The sequence below is a fragment of the Passer montanus genome, unplaced genomic scaffold (genome assembly GCF_014805655.1).
Source record: "Passer montanus isolate IOZ18808 unplaced genomic scaffold, ASM1480565v1 scaffold186, whole genome shotgun sequence".
Taxonomy (NCBI): Eukaryota; Metazoa; Chordata; class Aves; order Passeriformes; family Passeridae; genus Passer; species Passer montanus.
Window position 1 is genome coordinate 57,000 of NW_024366048.1, and position 26,603 is coordinate 83,602.

The window sequence follows — 26,603 nt, forward strand, 5'->3', positions numbered from 1 at the left end:
TTTTTTTCCCTTTTCAATCATATACAGAGGGTTTATGTCTGGGGCAGCAATAATTTTTATATATGTGGTTTGATTGTCTGTGCAATCATTACTGTGGACCTAGAGCTGAGGAGGGAAGGAGTGCCTTTGCAATTCAGTGGAGGTCATGTGCATGGCTCCATCAGTCTACATTTATATCTTCTAAGCAAAACACTTTCAGTGCTCACAAAGCTTTCCATGATTAAAAAGACAATTTCCATAAATTCCCTTGAAAAATGGGAATGGTTTTATGAATTCTTGTCTACTTATTGATGTGTAAACCTTAGGGAACTGCTGCCACTGTGTTCTTCGTGTTTGCTTCTAGGGGGTCTTAAAACAAATAATCTTCCTTGTGATTAACTTACTCCTGCATATTAAAAAAAAAATTCACAACAGAATTCATAAAGAATTTTTGCATATATAACACTAGCCAGAGAGCACATCCTTCTCTGATAATGAATTAATAGAAAGTAAGTGACTGCAGTGTAAATGAATTTTCATGTCTGTAAAATTACATTCAATTCCTCTGACAAAAAGAGGAAGTGTAAAGCATTTTTATGAAAATCCAATCTCTTGGTCTCATGACAAAACTTTAAATGCAATTTTCTTGTTTACTTATATAAATCTTTGTCAACTGGATATACATAATTTTCTGATGTGTTGATGGCTTCTTCTAATGATACCTTTGATAGAAACGTTAGCTATAAAGGTGCCTAATTCTTTCAAGGCATGGTTTTGCAATAAAAATATAAAATTGTGCAACTGTTTTTCTCATTGCTGTTTAAAATAGATGTCATTAAAGTAAACTCTCCAAAGGAATCTCAAGACCCAGGTAAATTGCTTTTCAGGCATTAGGTTATACAAACTATTAGTATTTTATAAAATTGTAGAATAAATACATAATGAAAAAATATTAAATCCCCTGTTTTTCAGTGTTTTTACATCTATTCTCTATATATCCATTTTGGGTTTTTACAATGTTGCCAAGACAATGTCATGAAGGTTAGGTATTTGTAAAAAATGGCTTATAGTATTAAAATGATGTACCATAAACCTTTAATGAGGGACTTCGCTCTTGTTTGGTAATGTATTTGACAAATTCTGTGCAAGTGCAGTAACCTGATTGTTGAAGGTCAAGTTCATGTTCTTTAACAACAAGTGGGTCTGTGTTTTCCATAATGCTTCAATTTTTATCTGTCCTTTCAATTTCAATTCCTTTGGCTTCCACTGTATCTACCAGAACTTCTGTAACAGGGTTATTTTCACTAAAGAAAAAGCAATCTTCTTAGCAATAATGAATGGTTCAAAGGCCTACAGAATTTAGGAATAACTGTAGTTCTTACCAGCTGTTTTTTGATAACCTGTTGTGAAATTTTTATATCAATTAAGGGCATAGTAAGGTCTTAGGTAAAATTTATTTCTTGAAATGTGTTAGTGGTCTTGACAGGTGGCTTGGTTTAAGATCAAATCTGGATTATGTAGCATTTTTCATTATGTAGAACTCCATATTACTGCTCAACAGGCAGGAATTATTTGGGGAATATCCTCAGTACAATGCAAAGATGTTTTATTTCAATGTGGTAACATGCTGGTGGCAAAATAAAAATGATTGCAAGAATTAACTGAGTTCCTAGTGATTCAGGAATTTGGAAAGTGTGCACTGAAAGGTGGATGAGGGAAAGTAATGGGGGCTTGTTTTGGAAACATGCCATTCTTGAGAGTTTTGTAAAGAGTCTGGTTGTCAGATTGATCAGAGACTCACAGATCAGGTTCTGGCCTAGGGTCAAAGAGCATTATCTTTTTGCTAAGTAGAGCCTCTTAATATTGTTAAACAGACCTGAGAAACAATTTTCAAATGGAAACTTGAGTATGATACTGTCTAACTTTGTTATACTAAGAAACAATGGAGTTTAAGTATATTTGATTATGTTCTTACATCCATTCACCACTTTGCCTTGAAGTTTTTGGAGTTATGCTTATTTGGTTATTCAGCAGTGGAAAAATTTACTGTAATTTTGAAGTTTGGTTTTCCATTTCTGTTCATGTTAAATAGCCATATTACAGTTCTGCTGAATGAGTTTTGAAGCCAGTGCTGATAAATTAGTTTTAAATTGCAGCATTTTATACATATACTCCATTCATACTTTCTCGCTGTGTGTAAATAATGACTTGATATCTAAGAAAAAGGAGAATACTATAATTTAAAAACCAAATCCTTGGGTATGGATTGATTTGAGCAAATGTTGTGCAGGGTCACAATGATAACTTGAATGATAATTTACACTTTGGCTCCATTGAGTTATTCTGCAATTCTAGTTTCCAGAGTGATAGTGATGTAACATATTTTAAGAAGCTATTTATTATTTATCCAATTATTTATGCCTGATAAATTTTGTGTGTTCCTCAGTGCGTATCTGCAGATCTACCTGTTTTTCTCAATGTAAACCTGGTGTGTAAGTACAGATCTCTGCATCCCCACCCTTGGTGTGGGTTCTGGTTAATCTGCCTGTAATTGTTCATCGTTCTCTGGTTGCACATCAGGACAGAAGCTGACAAACTGCCTCTCCCACTAACTGGAAGAAGTAATTTCATATCTTGACTAATTTTGAATACCTTATAAATAAGTATTATTTTTGTTGTTGATAAAAGCACCCCAATTTATGCCCTATTTTCTTCCTTCAAAAAATGTATTTGCCTAATAGTAGTGATCAATAGATTTTGTTAGGCATATTAAGGTACCTTCAGGAACACAGTGTTGTAGATTATTATAGGATATTAGGTTATTCAATACTACATCTATGACTAAAATTGTGTCCTGTTCTTACATCCTCGTAAAAGCCTCATAAAAGTACATTTTAATAAGAAATAGCTCTCTGATATTCAGAACAAAGTTAACTTAAATCTTACTGTGTATAAATTCTTTTGTTGCTTCACTCAAAGCTTTGCTCTAAACTTACATAATCTTTGCAGCTTCTTATTGTTGTAGAAATCTGCAATTTCTGGAATTTCCCCTATCTGTACTTTTAAATTCTCCATTTTTTTCACTTTCTGAGTATTCCTGGATGTATTGTTATTTTGTAATAGACCTGCAGTTAGCAGAGACATGTTATACAACATTATGCCATATTAGAATCCCAAATGTCTGTGAACAAATGAGAATGATTCTCGGTATGAATTCTGATATTGGGATAAATTGCCTGTGTGCATGGGCAAGCGTGGGCATGCACTTTTAGTATCTATTTGTCATCTGAGGTTGATCATTTAATTAGCCTCAGTAACAGAGCTGATAAATCACATGGCCATTGGAGCAAGACAAAGTTCTATTTAAGAGCACATGAGAGGTACCTGGTGAGTGATGTCTGTCACAACCATAAACCTCCTCAGGAGGCTGGAATAGGAGACTGTGCTGTTGTGACCACTGCTTGGAGATTGACTGAGGTGTGAGTAACTTAAATAACAGAGACAAATAGGGTTGGTAAATGAATGGGGGTGATTCCTTAATAAGATGGTAAGTATTTGTGTTATAGCTCTGGAATAATGAGCAGCTTGACAATACAAGTTTAATGACTGCAGCTGGAAAGGTGACAGCAGTCAGAGGTCAGCATCAGTTATGTACAAGTTTTAGTGAGCATCTGATCCCAAAAGGTTTAACGTGATACAGGACAGAGAAGGGAGAATTTATTCATGTCTCTTGATATAAGATCTGGATTCAAGCACTGGAACAGTGGCCATGTGTATACTGACATAATTTCATTGCTTCTACTCAATATTTTCCTATTTGGTTATACAGTCCCTTCCTTAAGATTAAAAACTTAATTTTAAAATAATTACGCTTCTGTTAGTTCACTACTATGAAAACTTGTCAAAATTTATCTTGAACGACTGAAAAGCAAACTTCCAGTCCATCTTTACTCATCAGGAATCCAGAGGCATTTCATGTTTATTAGAGTCAACCATGTCAATAGTGTTCCTTTTACTTTGATATCTTTTGCTAGAAACTTGTCTGGTATGTCCAGTCTTTGATAGAACTTTATTATCCTACCCTTCTGCTTTTTATCTAATTTAAATTAATCACATTTATCCTACTTCTGTTTCTGTCTCCATGTTACTTTTTCCTTGAAGAGAAGTCTCATTTAAACTAATCTTGTTTCTATCTCTAGTAATTTGCTGTCATTTCTATTATTCTAGCTGTATTTTTAGGTACTTATCCTTTACTCTTGTGTACATTCATTGTAAACTGATAAAGAAAAGTCCATAAATGTAGGAGTCTGACTAATTTATTGTTTAAATGTTAAGAAATTAATATCTTCCCCATCTTCAGAGTGTAACAGCCCTACCTTTCCTATGCTTTGCTCTTTGTTGACAACTTAAAGATTTTTTTTCCAGTTATTTTTCTCCAAGTGGCAATTAAACAAGTATTTTCGTCTCTTTTTTAGCCTTTTTTTTCTCTCTTGCCAAGTAGTCTCTTCTAATTCTTTCTGGATGCTGGACTTTTAATATCCAGTTTGAAATTTAGATTTGTTGGGGAAGAGGAAGTCTGTTGCTTTACAGGTTTTTTTAATCTGTTACTTGGAATAGAAATTCTGGATTGAGAAGAACCAGCACCAGAAAAAGGAATTACAGTAACATAAATACCACAGAGAAGGAATTCATTGTAGGCAATGATTGTCTGTATCAGAAGAAAAGATTATTTAAGAATATGCTTATTTTCTACAGAAAATAATAAAAAAATATATTTACTTAAAAAATGAATGTGTATCTAATGCTCTTAGTCTTGCCAAAGAGATCTTTGTAGAATGCAGGTATCCACTTGGATGCTTGACAGGCCAGCTCTGCCTTTTCCACTGATGTCTTTTCCTGGCTTACCTAAAAACAGAGGTCAGACAGAATTAAGAGAATAAAAGCAGATATATTTAATGAAGGGCCTTCAGGTACATTAAGGGCAGATGAAGCCTCCCCAAGGGGCTACTCCAAAAATGGATGGTAATGAATGGTAATGAATTTTTCAGACAGATATAAGTTTGGTCCATTTACGTATCAGGGGTTAACCCTACAATTACAGCTTCAGGTAATCAAGTAATAATCCCCCACTTTGTCCCCCTCCAATTCACTTTTGTTTATACTTTTCAGGGCCCGAGGCAGTAGGGTGTCCATGAATTTCAGGTGTAGAAGGATTGTTTTGTCTGATCAAAAGAGAAGACAGTTAACTAACACTCTATTTAGAGTCATATACTAATGTAGTACAGGATTTGAAAAATATAAAAGCTAAAATCCTAAGGCATCACCATGAGCAGCTGCTCAAAGAATTCCTCTGTAGCAGCTCTGTACAAGAGAGAAAGAAATGAGATGCAATTAAAAATACTCACCCTCTATTCTCCCAATGGGCTTTACAGTTTGCAAAAAAGTTCTGCATGTGAAAATTCTATTGGTCTCTCCATTGCCCTGAGAGTTACCATTCATGTCATGTGTATATGTCATTTACAAAATGTGACATATCAAAAAGCACAGTCTAATAGAATTTGAGGTCTAGCAAATGATGTTAAAATGACACTTCAGATTTTGCTTTGCTCTGTCTATTTAGATGGATCAGTACTGCTGAATCTCTTTGTTATATTTCTAATAAAAATATGTGTAAAATATTAAGGACCTAGCTGTGCAAATCTCTGCATATGTAAACAGTTCTGTGGTCTGAGAAATATACTTTCGATCATGTTGAGCAATGACTTGGAAATTTGTGCTTTCTATCATCTGCATATACCAGCATTTCTCTTACAGTGTGTATTCTTGCATTTGCATAAAATTTAGGACTTACTGATACCATATTTTCTACTCTACTCTCCAAAGCAGGTAGAATGAATATTGTCTCTTTGGTGTTCTTGCAATAGTTACTTGCCTTGGATGAGTTTTCCTCATGTGATTTGTCCTCCCCAGGTGTATTCCAATCTCTCAATGCTGAGTGGTCCCCCTGCTGTGGTTGTCAACCCAGAGGACACTGTTGCTTACACTTTGAATATATCTCCCTGCAGACGAGGAGTCTTTCAAGGTACTATTTAGAACTCAAATATAATTTTAAAATTCCCTATAAATTAGCAGGTTAAATTTCCTTACACCTAATGCTTGCATTTTTTATGCATAACCTTTCTTCTGGAAGTATGGTTATCATTACTTGTGATTCAGGTTTTTAAGCTGGCTCATATTTTTATTTTTAAAGGTATCGTACTGCTAAATATGTGGTCAGGTTCTTCAAAAATGCCAGCATATGAACAACTTTATGCATTTAATTGGTCTCATGAAAATTGACTAAATAGGAAGTAATGATTTTTGAATTATCACCAAGCATGTAGGTCTAAATTTAATTTTTCCAAAACCTGTTGAATCCCTTTAGATATGTTAGCACTACTAGAACCAAAGATTCAAAGGCAGAGACCAGAATTTGATTTTTTCCCTTAATTAATGTTCAGTCTGTTGACCACAAGGCAAGAGTACATAAATAGAATTCAGTGAAATCAGTTCTTTCTTTGACATATGTGGAGGCTAGGGAGATCTATAATTAATTGTACATAATTTGCATCCATCCATGTTTATAATGGTATTCTTATGATACAATAGCAAAACTGCATATTTTTAACCAATATCAGCATCCCATCATTAAGGTTTTTCCTGACTTTCTTTTTAAACAACAATTCAGATTTCATAATTTTTATAAGTTTGGTAATGGTTCTAAATTTCTGTGGTGCTCATTATTTAACTTATAATGTGAAAAGCATGGTTTTGAGAATGAAACTGTACAATCAGTCTTTGCCTTCACTGTAGGGTAACTATTGTAGTAACTCTCAGCAGAGAAAAATACAAAGGTTTTTGGGAAGCAATTGTGGAAACAGAGAAGACCATCCTAAAGGAACTGAGTAGCACTCAGGGAAAGATTTGAACTCCCAATAATGGTTAAATCTCTCAATAGAAAATGCTTATTGTGTGCAGTTTCAAATTTGTGGGTTCCTAACTCCAAGCACTTGATTCTGCTACATTCTTGGACAAGTGAGATTAATGACAGCTGTTTTCTTAGCATTAAAAAGCTATTAAATTTTGTCCCTGAGGATATCAAACTACTTTGCTCCTTTGGCCACTTTGTTTTTAGTACCTGTAAAATGTAACTAATAATGCCATCTCAATTCACAAGTGAATTGTGCAAAGAAATTAATACCTGTAACAAGGCTTGGCCTCATGCCATAGGAAGATTTCAGTGGCCTGATCTCTAGGCCTGGAAAAAAATCTCACTGTATGAATAGGAATCAGATTTTAATGAAATTGTAACCGTCAAAAAACATGCACCAGGAAATATTGAGGATGTACTATATTTTAACATGTCTTTTTTTTAAGCATTAGAGATTTAAGAATAGTCTCTTCTTCTGCCTTAGAAAATTCCCAGTTCTTTTATATATAATGAAAGTTTCAGTAGAAGAGGCTCCAAGGGATCTATCAGAGAGCAAATTAATACCAGGTGATAAAAGCCATACCTTCAAAGGGACATAGATAGCATGTTCAGATCTACATCTCCAATGTTCTCTCCTTCCCTTGACTTCTATCACAATGGTTTCCATTATGTTTTGAAGTATTATGTGTTCACTGAGTGAAAAAAGAGAGAACAGTCACTTTCTCTAACCCAACAAAAATTTAGTGGTACAAATGCTGGGAAGCCACATCTGCCCTTCTTCTCAGAAAAGTTCATTTATTTTACACCTTAAAATAACTTGATAGAAGGGTAAAGTTATCCTTTGAAAAGGACAGGGCCCAGTTATCTGCAATCCACCCCCTGGCTCAGGGCTTGCTTTAATCACTACCTCAGGAAATCATGCTCATTCTTCCCCTGGAACAGAGACAGGTTTGGCTCTCTCACAGAAATCCATGCACGCTCTCTAATCATTCAGCTGCTGAGCAGGGAGAGGGGTGGAGGGAAGGGAGGCCACTTATCACAGGTGTGAAAAGCAGCAGCTGATTTTGCTGTCTGATGTTAGGTTTGATGTAAACCTGACTACCAAGTGTCCTGTCTAAGGTAACATGTTAGGAAGTGCTTTCTTTGTGGCTTCAAGGAGAATGCAAGTCTGTCTGCATCAGACTGTGCAAGGCTGGCAAGTCATATTTGTTCTCCAGAGTAGAATTTCCAGGCCCTGAGAAATTTCAGTGTCAAAGATATATATATATAAATGCATTTCAGGCTTTCAGGATATTTCAACAGCCAGCCTGAATCTTGAGAGTCACAGATTAGAAGTAGGTGATTCAAGTGAGAATTAGGCGATACTCAGGAATTTTAAGTTAATCTAGGTTAAAGATACTGTAGGAAAAGTATAATTTAAACACTTCCTGTGCCCCCTCCCACCCCCCCAAAAAAATATTTATTCCATCTTGGGAATTTGTTTAGAAGGAAGAAAATAATCCATGGGATGAACAGTTTGAATGAAAAAATAAAAAGCAATGCTCCAAAGCTGTCTGCTGAGGGAGTAAATTTTATCCTGCAAGGAAGAAAGGACAACTATTTTGATACCTAGCTGAGGACTCTGTCCTAGTGCTGATGAATAATTTCAAGTCTAGAACTTTCTAACTTGTGAGTGCAAAACTTTGTAGCCTTGGTGTTCTAATACTGTTTTTTTCATATTAAAATAAATTTTAATGAAAGAACTTTTACCATATAAGTTGTACTGAGCAAATGGTTTGCATTTTTCATTTACTTTCAAAGTCCTTTTATTTCCAAAATTATATAGCTGCAAAATTATGCTGCTTTTGCTTTCTGTCTTGCTGTTTTATGGTTGCTAAGCTAAAAATGGGTCCAGTTATTTTCTAAAGCCCATTTGGAAGCATTCCAATAGAGTGCTAATATTACATGCTTCAGCTAGTTTGTAGGTGTGTGACAGCTTTAACACAGAAATAATAGCAAATAAACACCTCAAACAAGATTCTATCACTACATAAAATTCTTCAGTTTTCTGAGTAATTGAGCAATTTTCTTTGGGTTTGATAAAGCATCTTCTACAGATTGCTTTATATTTTATCAAACTTTTATTTCTGCTTTCTACAGAATAGACCAGAATTTTTCCAGATACATCAAAACTCATAATACTTGAATATGTCTTGTGCCAAAAACCCACAAACCTTTCATAGTCAGTGCCCTTTTATTAATACAACCCCCTGGCATTTGGAAAGGGGCTTTCTAACTTTATGTCTCACCTTTCATTAATTTTTTAACTGAATCTATGTTTAGTAGGCAGTGGTTCTCCATGCTTCTTAGAAACTTGAGGAAAAACAGGCAGCATGTTCCAGGCCTTTAAATAACATTAATTATTTTTAATAATTAATATTATTTAATATTATTCCCAGGCCTGTCAGATGTAGGACAGTTTTGAGGTGGTGAAGATCATGCCAATACATTCTGGTCTGTAAATGAGTTGGTTGAACTTGTTTGTCATTATTATCTATTTGACACTGGCATTAAGAAAAAAAAAAAAGTCAATTTCTTTACTGGAATTCTGCAAATTGATCTACTGATCACTATAATTTCATGGGAATCATAAGTACCCATGAGGGAGAAATATGATCTTTGTAGTTTCTTGTAGCCTAAGCTGTATTTACAGCACCTGCCTGTTTGCCTTGAGCCCTTCCTCTTCACCCACATCACGCTGACGAATTGAGTCTGATTCAGTGGTGGCAAAGACAAAGCTTTAAGGCTCTTCTGGTTGCTTGATTATTGTGAACGGCTCTGCTGGATCACCAGAGTGCACGGGAGAAGCTGCTGGCATGGCCCAGCAAGATGATCCTGGCACACACCATCCATGAATCCATGAATCCATGAATCCATGAATCCATGAATCCATCCATCCCTCCATCCATCCATCCATCCATCCATCCATCCATCCATCCATCCATCCATCTGGAGCTACAGGCTGCTGTGCCTTCCTTATTGTGTTTCCATTGTCACATTAAGAAGAGGCAATGAGCATTATAAACAAAATAATTCACCTCTCTATTAAATGCTACAAAGCCAAATATGATTGATAGTTGATAGCAGCATTTGCCACTTGCTAATTTCTCCTTAGTATGAGTCTTATAATAAAGCTCATTCTCTTTTTTTGTTTTGTTGTTGTAGGGAGCAATTAATTTAATCCTAGTACACCCACAAGTAATAGAAACTTGCAGAAACTCCTAGGATTTACATGCCTCATCATAGAAATTTTCCTAGGAAAAATAGAGATTATAAAGTTTTGTTCTAACCTACAATACATATCCTTTTTGTTTTGTCAATAGAAAAACTACAAAAAGAAAAAAATTGGCCAAATAGCTACATAAATTACACTCATCTTGTTAATTTATCTTATCTCTTCTGTGAAACTTTTCTGTGGCAGCAACTGTACATAAATTTCATTGTCCAGAAAATTACCAGGAAAAGCGAAAAAAACCCCTCCTCCTACTCCCAAGAACTTATTAAGTTCATGTTGGTATATTTAAACCACAAGCCAAATGTTTCTATATCTTTTCAGATTTGTGTGATGAATTCTGTGGCCTAGATATAAAAACCCCATATAGCCTTCTGGGGTTTTTTTCCAGTTAAAATATTGTGGACTTTTATCATCTCTCTGCAGCAGAAAGTAATCGTGCACACCATGTATCTTTCAAATATTCCATTTAAATTATACAGAGGAAAGCATTGAGCACTTCTTGCTTTCATAATTGTATTCATGGATACAGGGGGTGTGTAGTATATAGTCAATGAGTCAGTCTAACATGGGGTGTTGTAATTACAATTTTATTGAGAAATAAAACAGCCTGCCTCCTTTTAAAGGGATGCATCTTCTCTGAAGCTATAGAAAACAAGGCTTTGGTGTTAATATTTGGACTGTAGTTGTATAAAATGTTTCAACACTGGCTAGTAAAGCTAGAAGATGTGTAATGATGTTTTGACCAAAAGAGCTTCTAAATTAATATGTGTCAGCAAAAAGGTAATTTATGTAAATTAATGTAAATTTTAATTATCAGTTTTCAGTAGAATTCTAGAAATCCTTGTATTATTGCTTTTACAAGTTTAGGATCATATATGCAATTTTAGTATCTTACATATATGCAAAAGGACAGCTAAGGAGCCTTGCTTTCTAAAATAGATGATGATGGCATAGTTCTGTGGCCAGTTGAATCAGTGGGAATTGTATCTCTAGAATGTAGGTGAAATCTGGTTTGTCTTGAATATATGCTTTAAAAATTATCAGCCATGATATTATGGCGAGTTGTGTAATGTGTGACAGAGAAGTCAGAACTGAGAAACTGGACACAAAAAAACCCAAAAACCCAAACACTGAGGACTGTTGTGCACAAAGAGATTATCATTTATCAGTTGTTTTGTAGCACCAATAATGAAAAGTGAGATGCACTGATTAAGTAAAAGTTCTGTAAGATGGCTGTGCATGCACAGCCAGAAGACCAGAACTTTCTGTGTCAAAGCTCTTTAAAAGCATAGAAACCAAGCTCAGCAGAACCATATGAAAAATGTAAAATTGCTTTTTGTATTTGTTATTTGAAATCTGTCATTTTGATGCAGCATTTCTGCACATTTCCAATGTATTATTTATGACTTCATAGAGCCCAAAGTACTTTATATTACTCTTCATTGTATAAAATTCTTTTTCCCATCCTGCAAAATGTCTCTTGACAGGAATATTTTTATAGCCCATAATTTGAATAAATTAATATATTTATGTATCATCTGCTATCTTAGGATCCAATAAGGGTCAGTGGGTTGCACCATTTACTCCCAAACCAGGAGAACATTCTAATTAGGAATACTTCCTAGGAAAATATTCTGCCTTAATTTATAGACTCAAGTCATGCAGATCATACTGTGTACTGTCCTCACTGATAAGAATTCTGCATTTTAGATTTGACATGAAATTAATACACTTTTTTTTTTTGTTATTTGCAATTCTTGCCAGCAATTATTTTCTTTTATTTTCCCCTAATAAAAAATGCAAATAGCTTTGAGCCAGTAGTAGATACTTTGATGCCCATGAAAATGACAAAAAACAATTTATGAATATTTTAAGATTAAGCAGATAAACAGAGTTACAAAATGTATACCATCTGTAGTAAAACTCATTAGTTTTTCTAGAAATACTTTGACATATTAATTGAGAGCATTGTAGAGATCTGTATTCACCACATCAAGTCATTCACCTTTATCAATCAAGATTATAACCTCATTGTTATTAACTCTGTTTGTTTGAGCTCTGGTTCTCATAAAGGAGGAAAATGGAGTGTCAGCACTTATCCTGAAATTCTTCACTCATTTTTGATCATGCAATTGGTGGATTATCAGCACAGTGGTTTAGCAATTCAAGTAGTTTTCAGTTATCATAGTTCCTCTCATAGCTCTTGAAATATTCTTGAGCATTAGTAATTTATTCTTTTGGAACTTTTGTTTGAAGTTATATATTATATTTTTCCTCTGGATTGAAACCTATTTCCATTTTTTGATTTTATTTTTAACTTCAGTGTTTTATACCTGTGCTTCTCAGTTGCTGTCTCTCAAAGAAAACAAGATTCTTCCTTATAATCATTTAATGTAATCCTTCTTAGTAGGAATAGTTTGTCAGTGTTTGTCATGTCACACCTCTACCCCACTCAAAGCTGCAAAAACAAAAGGTACCATTAGATGTAGGTATTTTCAATCCAATTTTTTCTGGGACTCTCATAAGAATTCCCCATTTCAAATTTTAAAAGTTCCATTAAAATTTATAAAAAATACCATAAAATAATAGTTTTCCCAAGTCCTTGGTAAGACACAATGAACAAATTCCCTTTTGAAGATGTTTCACATAAATTCTAATAATCACAATGAGAACATTTCTTACTATATAATAGCACAAAATACATCACCTCCTCAGATCTTATATGAAGAAAGAATTAAATCTGCAAAATATATTTATTTTGGCTTAGAAATTCTCCAAAATATTTTTGAACATTGAAGGAAAATAATTTAGATGCATGTAGAATGTTTTTTGGTATTTCCAAAAGTTTATGTAGATTTAAAATTTTTAGACAGAGGCACAAAATGGAAGAAATCAAACCTGCTAATTTAAAGCCAGTATATAAAATCTTTCAGAATAACATTAATATTATTTAAAGGCACCCTGTACCTACTAGATTTTATGCTATTAAATAGAGATCTGGCAATTGATAAATTCAGAGTTTGTAGTCTCTGTATTTTATCTTCTTGTCACATTTGATTACAATTTAACATACAGTACAAAAATGTGTCACAGGAATATTTTAATTATTACAGTTATTCTCTTATATCACTAGAATGAGACACTGTGATTTAAAAAGAAATAACAGAAACAATCAAGATTGTGCACAGAAAATTGAGCTGGGAAAAAGATACAATTAGTGATCACCAGATTTTGTAGCTTTTATGAAGTCCTTGTTTATATTGTGTTTCCTACTACTGATCTTTTTCAGGTGCTCATTATGGATCTCTTCACAAAAGTAGAAGAGTTCTTTGGGGACAAAAAATGGTTAATTTCCTTGCAATCACTCAAGAGATACTTTTTAATATCATAAATTATAATTGGATGGCTGACACCTGGAATGGAAGCTTTACTTCATTTTGCATTCATTTTGAACTGGGGAAATACTTGTGCATGTCTGGCAGTCTGTTTTTGTGGAGCTAATTCCTGGGTAATACAACACCTGGTATCTATTTGTTTTAGGTGTAATTTCATTTGTTGCTGAAGATGAAGACCAGCAGCAGCCTCAAGACAGCAGCTCACCACAGTTGACAGATGGCAAACAGGCCCTTCAGAAACTGCCAGCGAGGGCTTCACCAGCTTGTGATGCAGCTGACATTGGTATGGTTCTTATTATGGGTGCATTCGTTGTCAATTTTCATAAAATTACATCATAATGTGTTTTGAAATTAAATGAATATTTAGTATGCACAGCCTACAAAAGGTGTATGAAATCATCCTTTTGTGCTTTCTGAAACATTTTAATGAATTGTTAAACTGAGTTTTTTCTTTTCCTCTTTTCCCCCCTCTTTTTACAACGTCAGTGACTGTTGCTTGTTGTTGGAGAGGGATGGAGTGTTTTTAATGGTTTCTCTGTAACCCTCCAATAATACTGTTAGTGCTGATGTCAAAGCATGCCTTTTCTGAAATTCATATTGCTCCACTTCTTTCCACTGTGGAAAAAACTTTCTTATAACAGTCAGACATAGATACTCCTTTACATTAAGGTACAATAAAGTCAAAAAGAGAAGATTCCAGAATACCTACTTACTTTCATATTGTCACCACCTGCTTTATTCTAAGCAGTATCTGCATTACTTTTGAGATTTCAAGTGTTCCAGAAGAACACTTTTGTGGTTATACCAAATAGACAAAGCCAGGTTTTTGTTTGTTTTAGATTAATTTCTCCACTTTCCTGTTTATATTTTGCAAGTATAAGAACCATGTTCTTTATGCTTTTAATATCTAATTTTGTATATATTTAAATTATCAAGCATTTTTTAATTTATTAAAGGATATTTATTGCAAAGAAATCTATCAAGGAAAGTTTTAAACTAAAAATGTTAGTTTAGTCAATATTGAGTTTTTAGGAAATTGAGAAGGGCTTGCAGATTGGAGATCTCTTTGTCTTTATAACTGTATTTTCTAGATAAATTAAAACTAGAATTTATCAAGCTCTAAAAAGAATTATAAGCCAATTTTATCTATAAATTAGAAATAATTTGAGTCAAGTCAATGTGAATATCAGAAATTCTGTTCTTTTACACTCTATTAATAATCTGTACAGCAACATGGCAGTTGGCTGGCATTAAAACTCATGCAACACCTCATAAGAACTTTACAGAAGAAGAATTTTAAGAAGGATTAAATTAAGATGATATATGCAGATAACATAGTAGAGACAAGAATTATAAATTTTCCATATATTAAGTGGAATTAATTATAAAACAATATAAAGGATGATGTCAGGTAAACGAGAGATAATCTTCAAATCTCTACTCTCTTCCTGAGAATATTAATGAATTTAGTTAAGCTTCAATTGCCCAAATGAAACTTTTTTTTCTTATGAGATATTTGCAAATTATTTAGGAATTATCAGTCCAAAACTAGTAAGGATCTGAAAGTAACTGAACATAGAACTTAAGCAAGAAAATAGTTAGGAGAGTGGATGTCTCAGTATTGTCCCTGTCACTGACATGAATGGAGGGTGTTGTTCTTAGGTAGAAAATCCAGTGTAACTTCATGGTTTGCTATTATCATTATTGTAATACTTTTGCTTCATGTGATTCACTAATGGAAATGTGAGACTGATTGGTCTATTTATGCATTTAAATTTCCAAACATGTTTGACACATTAAAAGACAATAAATAGTGTCATAAAATATCAGTCTAATAACTTGCTGAGCGGAGCCAGGTGATCAGCCCTGAATCAGCTCCTTCTTTTGCTGCCACTAATTTCCATGGAAATAATCACTCCCATGCAGAGAATCCCACTGGTCATTGGAGCAGTCTGCACACCTTATTCCTACACGGCTGCCTCAGTTTACTTCAACTTCTCATTCAGTTGCATTTTTTGCTATTTTTGTGCAACTCTAGTGTTTTATCTTTGTCTTATTGTGACCTACATGTTTCTAGTGAACTGTACTGACTCAAGCTGCAGGACTGCTGGCAATGCTTAGGGCATCATTGGGATTATCCCCCTCTCCTCTTCAGCATCCCTCACACTCTCTCCAGCAGCAGGACTCGGCACAGACCTGGCACTTCAGCCACAGCTTTCAGTGCTCCTGCCAGCAGTGATGTCTCTCAGTGTTTGTTTGGGGAATTTTGCATGGGCTGTTGTCTTATGCTGGCTGCCCTAAGCATTGCCTTTGTCCAAAGATTGTACTTTCCATTTTGTTTGTCTTACGGAATGTATTTAGGTTTTTATGTCATTGCCAAGTTTTTTAATTTCCTTGTACTTGAAAGGCTAAACATCAGAAAGATACACTACTTGTTAATAGGTCATGATGAAAAGCGCAGTCAGAGGGGCCAGGTCAGACATTCATTTTGGCAAAGCTTGGTTTAATTGTCTTCTTAAAGCTAATTTATGCTTCAACCAGGTTTCCAATAGCAGGCTATGTTGTCATTGTAATTCTTATGAGATGTCTCTGAGTTCAGGGTCTTTCCTGCTGAGTTTAAAAACTGCTTCCAAGTGATTCTTTGAGCATCTGATGCCTTTGGAAGGTAATGGTACTTGCACATGTGGTTCTTCTGGACTTCCAGGCTTGAAATCAATCCCTGAGGAATGAACATCTGTGGGAGCACTATGGGGTATTCATATAAGGAAGATGTGTTTCTATACGGATAATGTCTTTGTTCTAGCAACTGTTGAAGTGATTAAGAGGTAAACAATACTCAGGATGGCAAAAATATATAAAAGTTAGCATTTGTTCATTATAATTTTTTAAAAAGATCATAAGCCCTGAGGATGCAATGGTAAATGATAGGATTTATTCAGTATTAATGCAGTAAGATGTTTCACGACCTTCAATATATTAAAATATAATTTATACATCTCATGTGCATAATTATTTCTGGAATTAATGTCTTTTTAAGAGGACTGTTCTATAAAATCAATTTGAGTTACCAGCCCATAAATTTTGATTGGGTAGTTAAGCTATTTTTCAGTCCAATCTACATTCTGTGTGATCCAGCTTCAGATTAGTTTAAGTTTCCCTCTTCAGGGAAGAAATAAAGACCTATGCAGAGAAAATAATCCCCATATAAATTGCATACATATTTACAAATTTAAAATACCAACCACAGCTTGGTTTGTTTGTGGGTTTTTTGTTAGTTTTGGTTTTTGTTTGTTTGTTTTTCTATGATTTTTAATAGCATTTTCACATTTGCAGCTATACTTATGCCAAGGCATACAAGCTTTGGGGAATGGTATAGCATATGTAGAACATTAAGTATTAGACTGTTTTATGCCTTCTTCCTTTGTCAGAAAGATTGTTCAATTACTGCTAGCTTTCTCAGTAGGTGCCCTTCTGCAGCACTGCAGTCTGCTGGATGTTATGAATTTTCCTGTGCCCTTCTGAGACTCAGAACAGCTTGATCCTCCCAGTAAACTAACATGTTGTTTTGAAACAATTCAGATATAGCAATGCTTAAAGGACCTGTGGCCCACATGGAATTTTGTGGGGCAGAGTACTGTGTGCAATTAAAAATCTGTGCAAACAATGCATGGTAGCCCATTTAAAATTAATAACAAGAGCAATCTGTAATTGCTCACAGAGTAAAGCTGCTGATGAACTTCAGGTTGCATCACCCTTCCTGCAGGAGGTGTTGTGATATTATTGTGCTGAGAAGGCAGGTAATGTTGCATCTGCACTAACCACAAATTAGTCACTCCTCTTGTAAACCTGCACATCTGCATATTTTTGATATCATAGCATGGAGGATTGCATTTGCATATAAAGAGATTAAATTTTATTACCCAATTTAAATGTCTGTGATGTGCATTATGCTTGTTTTGAAAGTCTGCATAGGCTGTAAACTGTATTACTGAGAAATACATCATTCTCTTATGTCTGGAAGACCTCAAATGTGTATGTATGGAATTTTTCAATTAATAGCAAATCTATTAAAAAAATATTCTGAAAACCAAAATCCCTAGCAGAAATAATGAGTGGGGCTCAATGACAGGTCCAGGTGTAAGCCCTTACTAGTTGTCTGTGACAGAAAACATTCAGAATGATATAAAAAATAACATTTTTGAAACTTAAGAGGAAATGAGCAACAGAGCAGCAGTCTCCCTGCAGCCAGTGCCCTTGTTATGCTGGAGTGTTTGACATGCTCTTTCTAGGTCATCATTTTGCCTTTCCTACCTTGTCATGCTTACAAACAATTATTATTTTACCCTTTAGCAAGTAATGAATTATAAACACACAGAGAGTACATAATGGTAATGAAAAAGAGCACTAATATTTACCAGTTCCTCACAGTCCTGTAAGCATGTCTGGGGCTGGAGATAATGAGGTGAGGAGAGGATAGAGGGAAGGTCCCCATCAGTCTCCTCCATCATCCTGTTTCAGTTGCTGTGACCTGTGCAAGTGTTCACTGAGCCAGAAAACAGGAAAAAGTCAAACTTTATGGCCTAATAGATGGTGCAGTTCATAGGAAGTGGAGTTCAAATCAAATATGGGATTTTTAAAAAAGTCTTACTGCATGGAGCTTTTTCTAGCTGAATAATGACTTGAATCTTTTACATTAATCTAAATATTATGAAATATTCAAATTAATCTTTCACCAAAAAAATGTGAAGCTCTCCCCAAGATATTTGACATTCAAATTACTGCAACATCAACAATATTGTCTAAGGGTGAGAACAGCTTCCTTCAAGGTTTATTTTTAGTCCCTCAAGCAGAGGAAGTAATTGAATAAACATTCACAGAGCCTATTTGGAAAATCCAACAGACAAGCTAATTTATAAACAGATTTACAAATCCAGAGCAAAGTTTATATGTATATTTCTAATAATATACCTATTTATTTCATTCAAGTTTCTGAAAACTATGCAATTCAGAAATACCAATTAAAACATTAGATGGAGTCCAAATTACGTTTTTAAGATGACAGGGAGTATAATTTCCAACAGGAGATGAAAATAAAGCACATTTCTTCTTCCAATCTAATTTCTTCTTCTTCTTCCTGTTGCTGTTAATAGTATTAGAAGTAGTGCTAGACCTTGGTAACTAGACAAGCTTGCACCATGTACTACTGACACGGTCTGCCTCTGAAGATAAAAATAGGTTATTCTTGAAGACTATTTGTGATTAGGCCATTATAGCTGTGAAAGTAGGTTTTTTTGTTAGTAGAGTCTCAGTTCATCTCAATGTTTTCTCATGAATGAGTTTTGTGCCTATCTTAGGTCCTCTTGTCCCCTCTGTAGCCTTCTGCTGGAATTTGTGAGGACTTTTATTTCTGTAGCAGCTGCAAAATAAATTTCCCACTCAGAATTCTGCCTTTTAATTTATCCAAGACACTGGGCAATTCTGAATTCTCACACATTCAGTTATGGGGTAGGTTTGCTGAACTATCTAGCAAAGGACCACTCTTATTTTTACAGAGCAGGCAATAGACATTTCTTGTCCATTGCAGTGCTTTATTTGTTATGGTCTGTATTGTCTCTCTCAAAATATTTATTTTGTTTTCTCTGTGGGTAGAATCCTAATAGCTCTTGGCACAACTATGAAATTTTAAGTATTAGGGAACTACTGTTTCCCACTGTGGCAAAAGATAGATGATATTTTATACACTGTCATCAGAGAGAGAGTGCATACGTATGAAAGAAGATTTTGAAATTTAGAATTAATTGTAAAACTGTGATTCGTACTTCTGGTAATATATTAAAGTAAATTTGTGTTATTTAGGAAGAATGTATCTTCTTTAATAATGTGATATATACATTAATTGTTATTGAATATTAGAAAGAATTGCAGTACTGCTTTCACTAACTTCTCTGGATTTATTGGTTATCTACACCTTATTTGCCCAGCAATATATTGAGAAATTAGTAAGAACAACCTTATGAAGTTCATCTACTGTAAATATGGCAGACAATATCCATTAAATTAATGAAGGGTTGATTTTATTAGCATGGAATTACATGAGCATAAAGATCTTCTGCTTGAAAATTAATGGAATTTTACTTCATATTTTCCTTTTATTATTGAAGACATAAATTGTTCACACAACTCCACAATATGTTTTCTGAAATCTAATGAAAATCTTCCCACTTCATCATTGTGCTCAGGATGCTATTTCATATAAGTGATTTTGTATTTTATGGATGTATAGAGAAATAAATGCCATTTTCCTAAAATGACCTGGATGCTCACTAGAAATCTTTAATACCTCTTTCAGTGAAGACATAATTTTTATCCCAGAAAAAATGTTGCCTTTTCTGTGTGTGTGATGTTGCTTGTGTTGCCTTTTTGCCTTTCCTTAGGGGAATAAGATGAAATGCCTACTCTGTGACAGAGTTTAGAATCGAAAGTTATCCAAATCCCAATGAACTTGAAAGATTAATTTTAAAGTAAAAGGGTGATACTGGAAAAAAAAAAATAGGCATTTGTCAGTATTAATGCCTTTGCATTTGCCTAGCTATGTTCCTAGGAAGCTCTGCAGTAAGACTGTATTAGGGTTGATAAAAAGCTTTTGGTCAATTTGATATCTGTAGCAAATCCATGGAATTTTTGAAAAAAACATTTTTTTAATCTGTAAATACAGAATATTTATTTTTTTTTTTTATAATGGCAGTCAGGAATCACTCATTGGGCTATAAAATTTGTAATTCTGGGCTATCTAGGAAATAGGCATTCTTAGCTTTAATATTTAGCATGTTTTTAAGAGGAAACTGCATACACTGAGCCTGCCTGCATATGGTGGAGAATTTAAAAGTGAACCTTGTCTGGAAGTGAGCTGGCTTCTCACTGAAGTCTCATGTAGGTTCATATAATAATATCAAATTTAAATTAAATTAAAGATTCAGTTAAAAAATCATGTATCTTCAAGGAAATGTTGTCACTTTAGTTTCCTGGTAGCTAGAAGGGGTTAAAATCTTTGAATACTAGTTACATTCTATAATAGAAATGAAGATATGTTGTACTCAGCATTTCTGGGGTCCTTTTGGTTAATTTTTTTTCTTTCTTGAAAGTGCTGAATTTCAAGCTGGGTGATATAAAACTTCTAGGGAAATATTGTAATTGATTTTACAGTTGCGAGGAAGATTCCATAATTCAGCTGATTGAATGCTATGTGACTGTCAGGTGAAAGGCTCGTGCTCCTTCTATGTGCTGCAACTCATTAGTTCCAAACAGTTATCTGCTTTTGTGACACAGCACTGGTAAAAACTGGATTCACTTTTCCTTCAGTAAGCTTATTTTTAATATGTTATGTTGACTATAATAAAATAAGGCTTGGAATTTCACAATAAGGACCATGAAATATATTGCACCACAGCATATTACACCTGGAGGATTGTTAAGGACCTTTAACAGGTCTTTGCTGCTAAGACTTAAAAATAAAAAGCCTTTGCAATAACTACGTGCCATATTTTGAGCAGACTTCTGCCACTGGAGAATACCTGCTGCTTTGCTGCTGACTTTTTCTATTTTTTGATTGCTAGCTTTGTCACAGGTCATTGTATTTAACTTATATAATCTTTATGTAATCTATGTTTCACCAATCTGCAATCATATTTAATTAAATAACTTGTGTATGACTGAAACAAAAGTTGAAAACAAGAATTAATTACGCATTGGTATGGTTTTTCTTTTTTTGAGTAAAACTTTTTACCAGTTCTAAAGTCATACTAATTGAATATTTGTTTTTTTCTGGCTACAGTTTTTTGATGTTAAATGTTCTATTTTAAAGAGTTCTTAAGAGCCGAAATGTTAAATTTATGAAGGTACTTTATGTAGTAAAACATCGCACATTAAAAAAAAAAAAAAAAAAAAAAAAAAGAAAAATGAAAAAACCTAAAACTCTGAGAAATTATGTTTTCTCTGAAGAAATATAACTATTAAATGCATACATTTATGAGCTAGTTAACATATTTTGTTTTCATTCTGACATGAACATGAAAGCAGTTAGGAATTTTTAAGGAATTTCCTGAGGAAAAGTTTAAGGAATTTCCTGACTGGAAATCATCTGAGTATAACTTAACCTACTGTGCCAAAGGTATATCAGCTGTGACTGTGTGTACATGACTTCTGAGCTGGCATTTTCCTTTTCAGACATGTTGAAATATTTGTGACACAGCTGCCCAAGCTGTTCACCTGGCAAGTGATTTCCTCGCATAAGTCACAGTTTACACACTCTTAAAATGTGCAGCTCTATGCAAAACCTGGCCAGTGGATGCTGTTTCTGGCAGGAGGCAGAATAAAAAGTTCTAGGTTATTTTATCATATACTTTTAAAATTTTTTTCAAGCAATTGGTATTGGTGGTTCTTCTGACACAAGGTGCCTTTCCCTTCTATTCTCTTTCCCATTCTTTTCCTCGTTACATGCTTTATATTGGGTTTGTGTGTGTCCTTCAATATTACTGATGATTTTTCCAGCCTTACAGAGGGCCTGCAGGGAAATTTAAGATCCTTTTGTCCATGATCACCCTTAGCTTTATATGCCAGCATAATAGGAATAAGCAATATTTTTTCTCTTTCTTGTCTGAGACCGTAAAAGTTGATAGCCAGAAAAAAATTTCCCTTTGGATTTTTCTGTTACCTTTGGATTTTTCCAAGGTTAAGACACAGATAGACAAAGATAGAAAAATGGTGTCAGGAGAAATAAAGACAAATATGGCAAATGCAGAAAGAACAGTAGTTCTTTGGAAAAAAAAGCAGTAGTCCTTGGGGAAAAAAAACCAAAATGCTCTTTAATTAATTTTAAAGTTGTATGAAGTAGGAGGAAGCAGGGAGGGTTAGTACATAATTTGTGGTTGTTAGTTTAACACAGTCCTGTGTTTTTTAACAATTCAATTTACGTGAGCTAAAGATTATGGCTGGGAATGAGGGTGTTTTGAGACATTTTGTGTCATGAGAGTGTGTTAGTTAGGTATAACTTGGTGAGAGTAACTTGCTTCCTTGTGGATTTTGACAACCATTCCTATAGGATATTCTTCAAAGTTATTTACTAATAAAGCTTGCATGACCTAGTTAATCTGTCCTGGTTCTTCTCCACAATCATCGCTGCAAAGTTCCACTGTTACTTTTTGCATTCTCTAAAGTCCACCATTTGTTACTCTTTCCATCAGAGAGGTCACTCCTAGTAGCAACCTTTTGTGCATATGAAAATTGTGAGCATTGTCTTTCCTCAAAAATCTTCTCTAAGGAAAGTAAAATAATTTATTAAACAATCGTTGTTTTTTGAACTTCAAATTCTTATTGGTTGTACAAATTTTTCTGTGGTTTTGTGTCTTTTCATAGTTGCCTGACAATCAGCTGCTTTGTGTTTTTTTTTTTTACTTTATTTCTTGAGTTATCCTTGTCTCTTTGCCCTTTGGAATTATTTCCTTATTCAACTCTTAAGACTAGATTATTTTAAGTATCTTCTCCACTTAATCTCAGCTTCTTTCTTTGCCAGGTCTTTGAACGAAGTTAATTATAATAACCAAATAACTGTGAGTCTTAAAGCAAATATCACTTATCTTCACATTAGAAGTTAAACAGTACTTTTAAAGTGTTAGTATTCTAAACAATCACTTCACTATATAATCTCCAATTATATAAATTTATGCTGAGTGAAAAGTTCTAGTTCTTCTTCCTTGGTATTCAAACTTCTGAAACCATAGTGCAGTAACTGAAAAAGTGTCATCTTCCTGTAAATTACCATGAAGATTCTGCTTGTGATGGCAGTTTGATTTTGAGGTAACCGCTGGAGACATGTTAATCATATCTAAGAATAGGGAGAATTAATAGAGCCAGGCAAAAAAAGACAAAAGGATGCCTTAGAGGGAGAATTTTGAGAACTCCATGTGACATAATATATGTGAGGTGCAGGTTGCTCTCAACACACAGACCATTGCACTTGAAACCCACCAACTTTATTTTCAATGATTTATTCATGGCAGATTCCTTATGTAGCAGATTTTTTAATGTCCCTGCCATCCCACCTCTTCAGTGAGTATTCAGTATTCAGGATTGGTATCAAAGTCTGGGGTTCTTCTCAGTGTGTGGCTTTACGGCCTTAGGAAGGCACAATAAGAAATGTAATTGAGATGTTGGACCTACATTAGTAAGGTTTGTGACAATCCTTTGAATTAATTTCCCCAGAATTCATTCCTCAAACTTTTACTAAGGTAGAATAATCCCTTTCCTGCCCCCCATCCCACTTCCTTCCACTCCCTTCCAAAACCACCAAAACAGTGAAGTTTTGACTCTTGTGTTGCCCAAATTTGCTGGATTTCTTTTCAGCATTTGAAATTTTCTTACTCTTTGCATACTTTGTGTTCACATATGTCATGCTGCCTGCAGAGCTCAAAAAGATGAGGGGCGTTGGAGTCTAATGCCAAATATATTACCTGTGTTCTTGTTGATTTTTTATCTCTTGTTTTTGATCTGTATTTACTAATATCACAATGCATGGATGACGTATTGTCATCCATGAGTTTATTCCTATGACATGATTTCATCAGACAGAGTTCAACATATCCTGATTTCTGTCTCAGTGTGTACCAGCACACAGGTCTTCTGTCACCAGTAGATAGGCTAGGCTAAATGCCATGGAGGATACATACCCTGGATAAGTGTAGGATACAACCCAAATGGAGAGTGAAAAAAGGCCCTATACAAGGTGAATAACCATATTTTCCATAATTACATTTTCATCACTCAACTGCAAGGGAGAAGGGAGAGCTGTGACATCATCATATTAATGTATTGAGAGTTTATGAAGGACATCAAGAGCATTATGAGGTAATGAGATATTTTCCATCTTCCACATCCCACAGACATAGCAGAGCTGCTGGATGATTTTTTTCAAGTTGTTACCTGGGAGATGGAGATGAGAAAGTGTCTATGGAGTAAAGGTGTCTAGCTGAAAAATGGTGTTAGAACATCCTGCTGTGGTGGTATTAATAGTATGGAAGACTGAGCTTCAAAATGGAAGATGCCAACGGCGTTAGTCATCCATTTTCTTGAAATAAGCTGTCTAGTGTTAAAATTCTCTCTTCTTCTTACAGTTTTGAAGAAGTTTAGAGGAAAGGAATGCCTTTCATGGGCTAGTGGTATCTCAATTCCCACCCTAAGGTGGTGATATGCATTTGAAGAGATGAATTTTAAGCCAGAATTTTAAAAAGAGAAGTTCTGGATTTCTGCCTTTTAAAAGGTCAGACACTTTTTCAGGGCTTTGTGTTGTATTATTCACAGATAATTCCAAGGGCCAAAACAAGATTTTGAGTTTGCATTTAAAATTGTTCTAATTTCCATTTCCAAATTTTCCTGAGTGGAAAAGGCTCTGGAGATACAGTTCTTGCCTGGTTTAGGACAAGTCCTGAAGAAAAGGAACCTTTATCTGTCTTTCAGATTGTCTTTTTGTAGAATACCCTTCTTCACCAAGCCTGCCTATAGGTACTATATTGACTTGAAAATTCTGAATTAATTTAATCTTAAGTACATATTTACACATGAAAGCATCATAATTTAATTTTAAATTGCAGCATTTCAAAGGCACCACTTTCATACATCAGTTCCAATTTACATGTGCAAACTAATGCAATCTTCCATCCTCAGTCACTTTAAGGACTGTCCCTCTCCATGACTTCAGCTGCATACAGAATGCAAGGTACACTCTTAATTTATGGAAGTTGCTCTTAGGGAATTATAACATCACATGCTTTAAGAAGAAGATTAATGACTGATGAATATTAAAATATTTTTTCAAGTAGTGTTATATGGAATACATGACATGAATATTCATTTAAATGTTCAAGTTTCTCAGATATGTTCATGTAAGTAAAATGGCAGCTGAGAGCAAAGTTTATCTTGCCATGTTATGCAAAAGCATTATTAAGAGCTGTACATATTGATTACTTTTATTGAAAAAGTATAACCCTTAGGTGGGAAGACTCATCAGCTCAAGCCTAAAGGTGAAACCCCTAAACAAATAACTTCCCTGGAAGAGGAAAGTGTAGAAGTGTTGCCTTTTCAAGGATAAACTATTCCTCATATGGTAAAAATGAATATAAATGCCTGACTTTTTGCATCATTTTGAGCTCTTAATGTAGTGGGGTTGCAATATTTTATTAGTGAGTTAATGTTTTACAGCTTTCCCCCATAAATCAAGTGCACCTTTTTTATACTTCGAAACTAAAAGTGAAGAGAGGTATCTAAAGCCAGTTAAAACAAGATTTAACTTCTTCTTTAAAGGAGTCACAGAAAAAATTGCAGGCTTGTCCTTCAGCATGTGAACGAATTAGATTTATCTAGTGACACTGTCAAAAGTATCCAAAACCTTTTTTCTAAAAGGTTTACATGTCTTAGGACTGATTATTGCAATTAGTTTTGTATCTGGAATGAACTTGGAGGTTTATGGTAAGTGAGTCTGAAATAATTCCCTAAAACTCTGTGAAAAAAAAAATTTTTTTCTGAATTTAGCATTGTAGGGAAACAAAAGTTGTCATTAAAATTTTGCAAAAGAAATGTCAGGTCTTTTTATAGTAATTCTTAGCTGGTTAAGACCAGTCCAGTCAGAAGAATAAGGAATAGTCTTTGCAGCTATTCTGTTTCACATAATTTATATGAAAGGTATTTATTCTAAATCAAGAAGGTTTAAATTTTGGCTTTTTCCTGCCTGAGCTCTTTACATATTAAAAGTTACATTTTTATATATAGTAGGAAACTAGACAAAATATAATTTTTAATTTACATCTTACAGTCTGTAGAGTACAGCAGTATACCTATAAGGACAACATTAGGGATGCTTACTCAGTGGGAATGTTCTTATCTTCCAGCCTAGGAAGTTTTCTTGACAATTAAGAAATCATGCTGTGTTATTTCTCTG

General features: G+C 34.3%; 1 protein-coding gene across 1 annotated transcript in view; it reads left to right on the top strand.

Moving 5' to 3' along the window:
• The window catches only part of LOC120500661 (cilia- and flagella-associated protein 47-like), a gene marked incomplete at its 5' end in the record, with an annotated part of 182,121 nt that overhangs the window by 47,816 nt on the left and 107,702 nt on the right, over positions 1–26,603 (top strand). The window contains 2 exons of the mRNA XM_039705832.1: positions 5,950–6,061; positions 13,764–13,901. Coding sequence (XP_039561766.1) covers positions 5,950–6,061; positions 13,764–13,901 — 250 coding nt within the window. The remainder of the gene's footprint in view (positions 1–5,949; positions 6,062–13,763; positions 13,902–26,603) is intronic.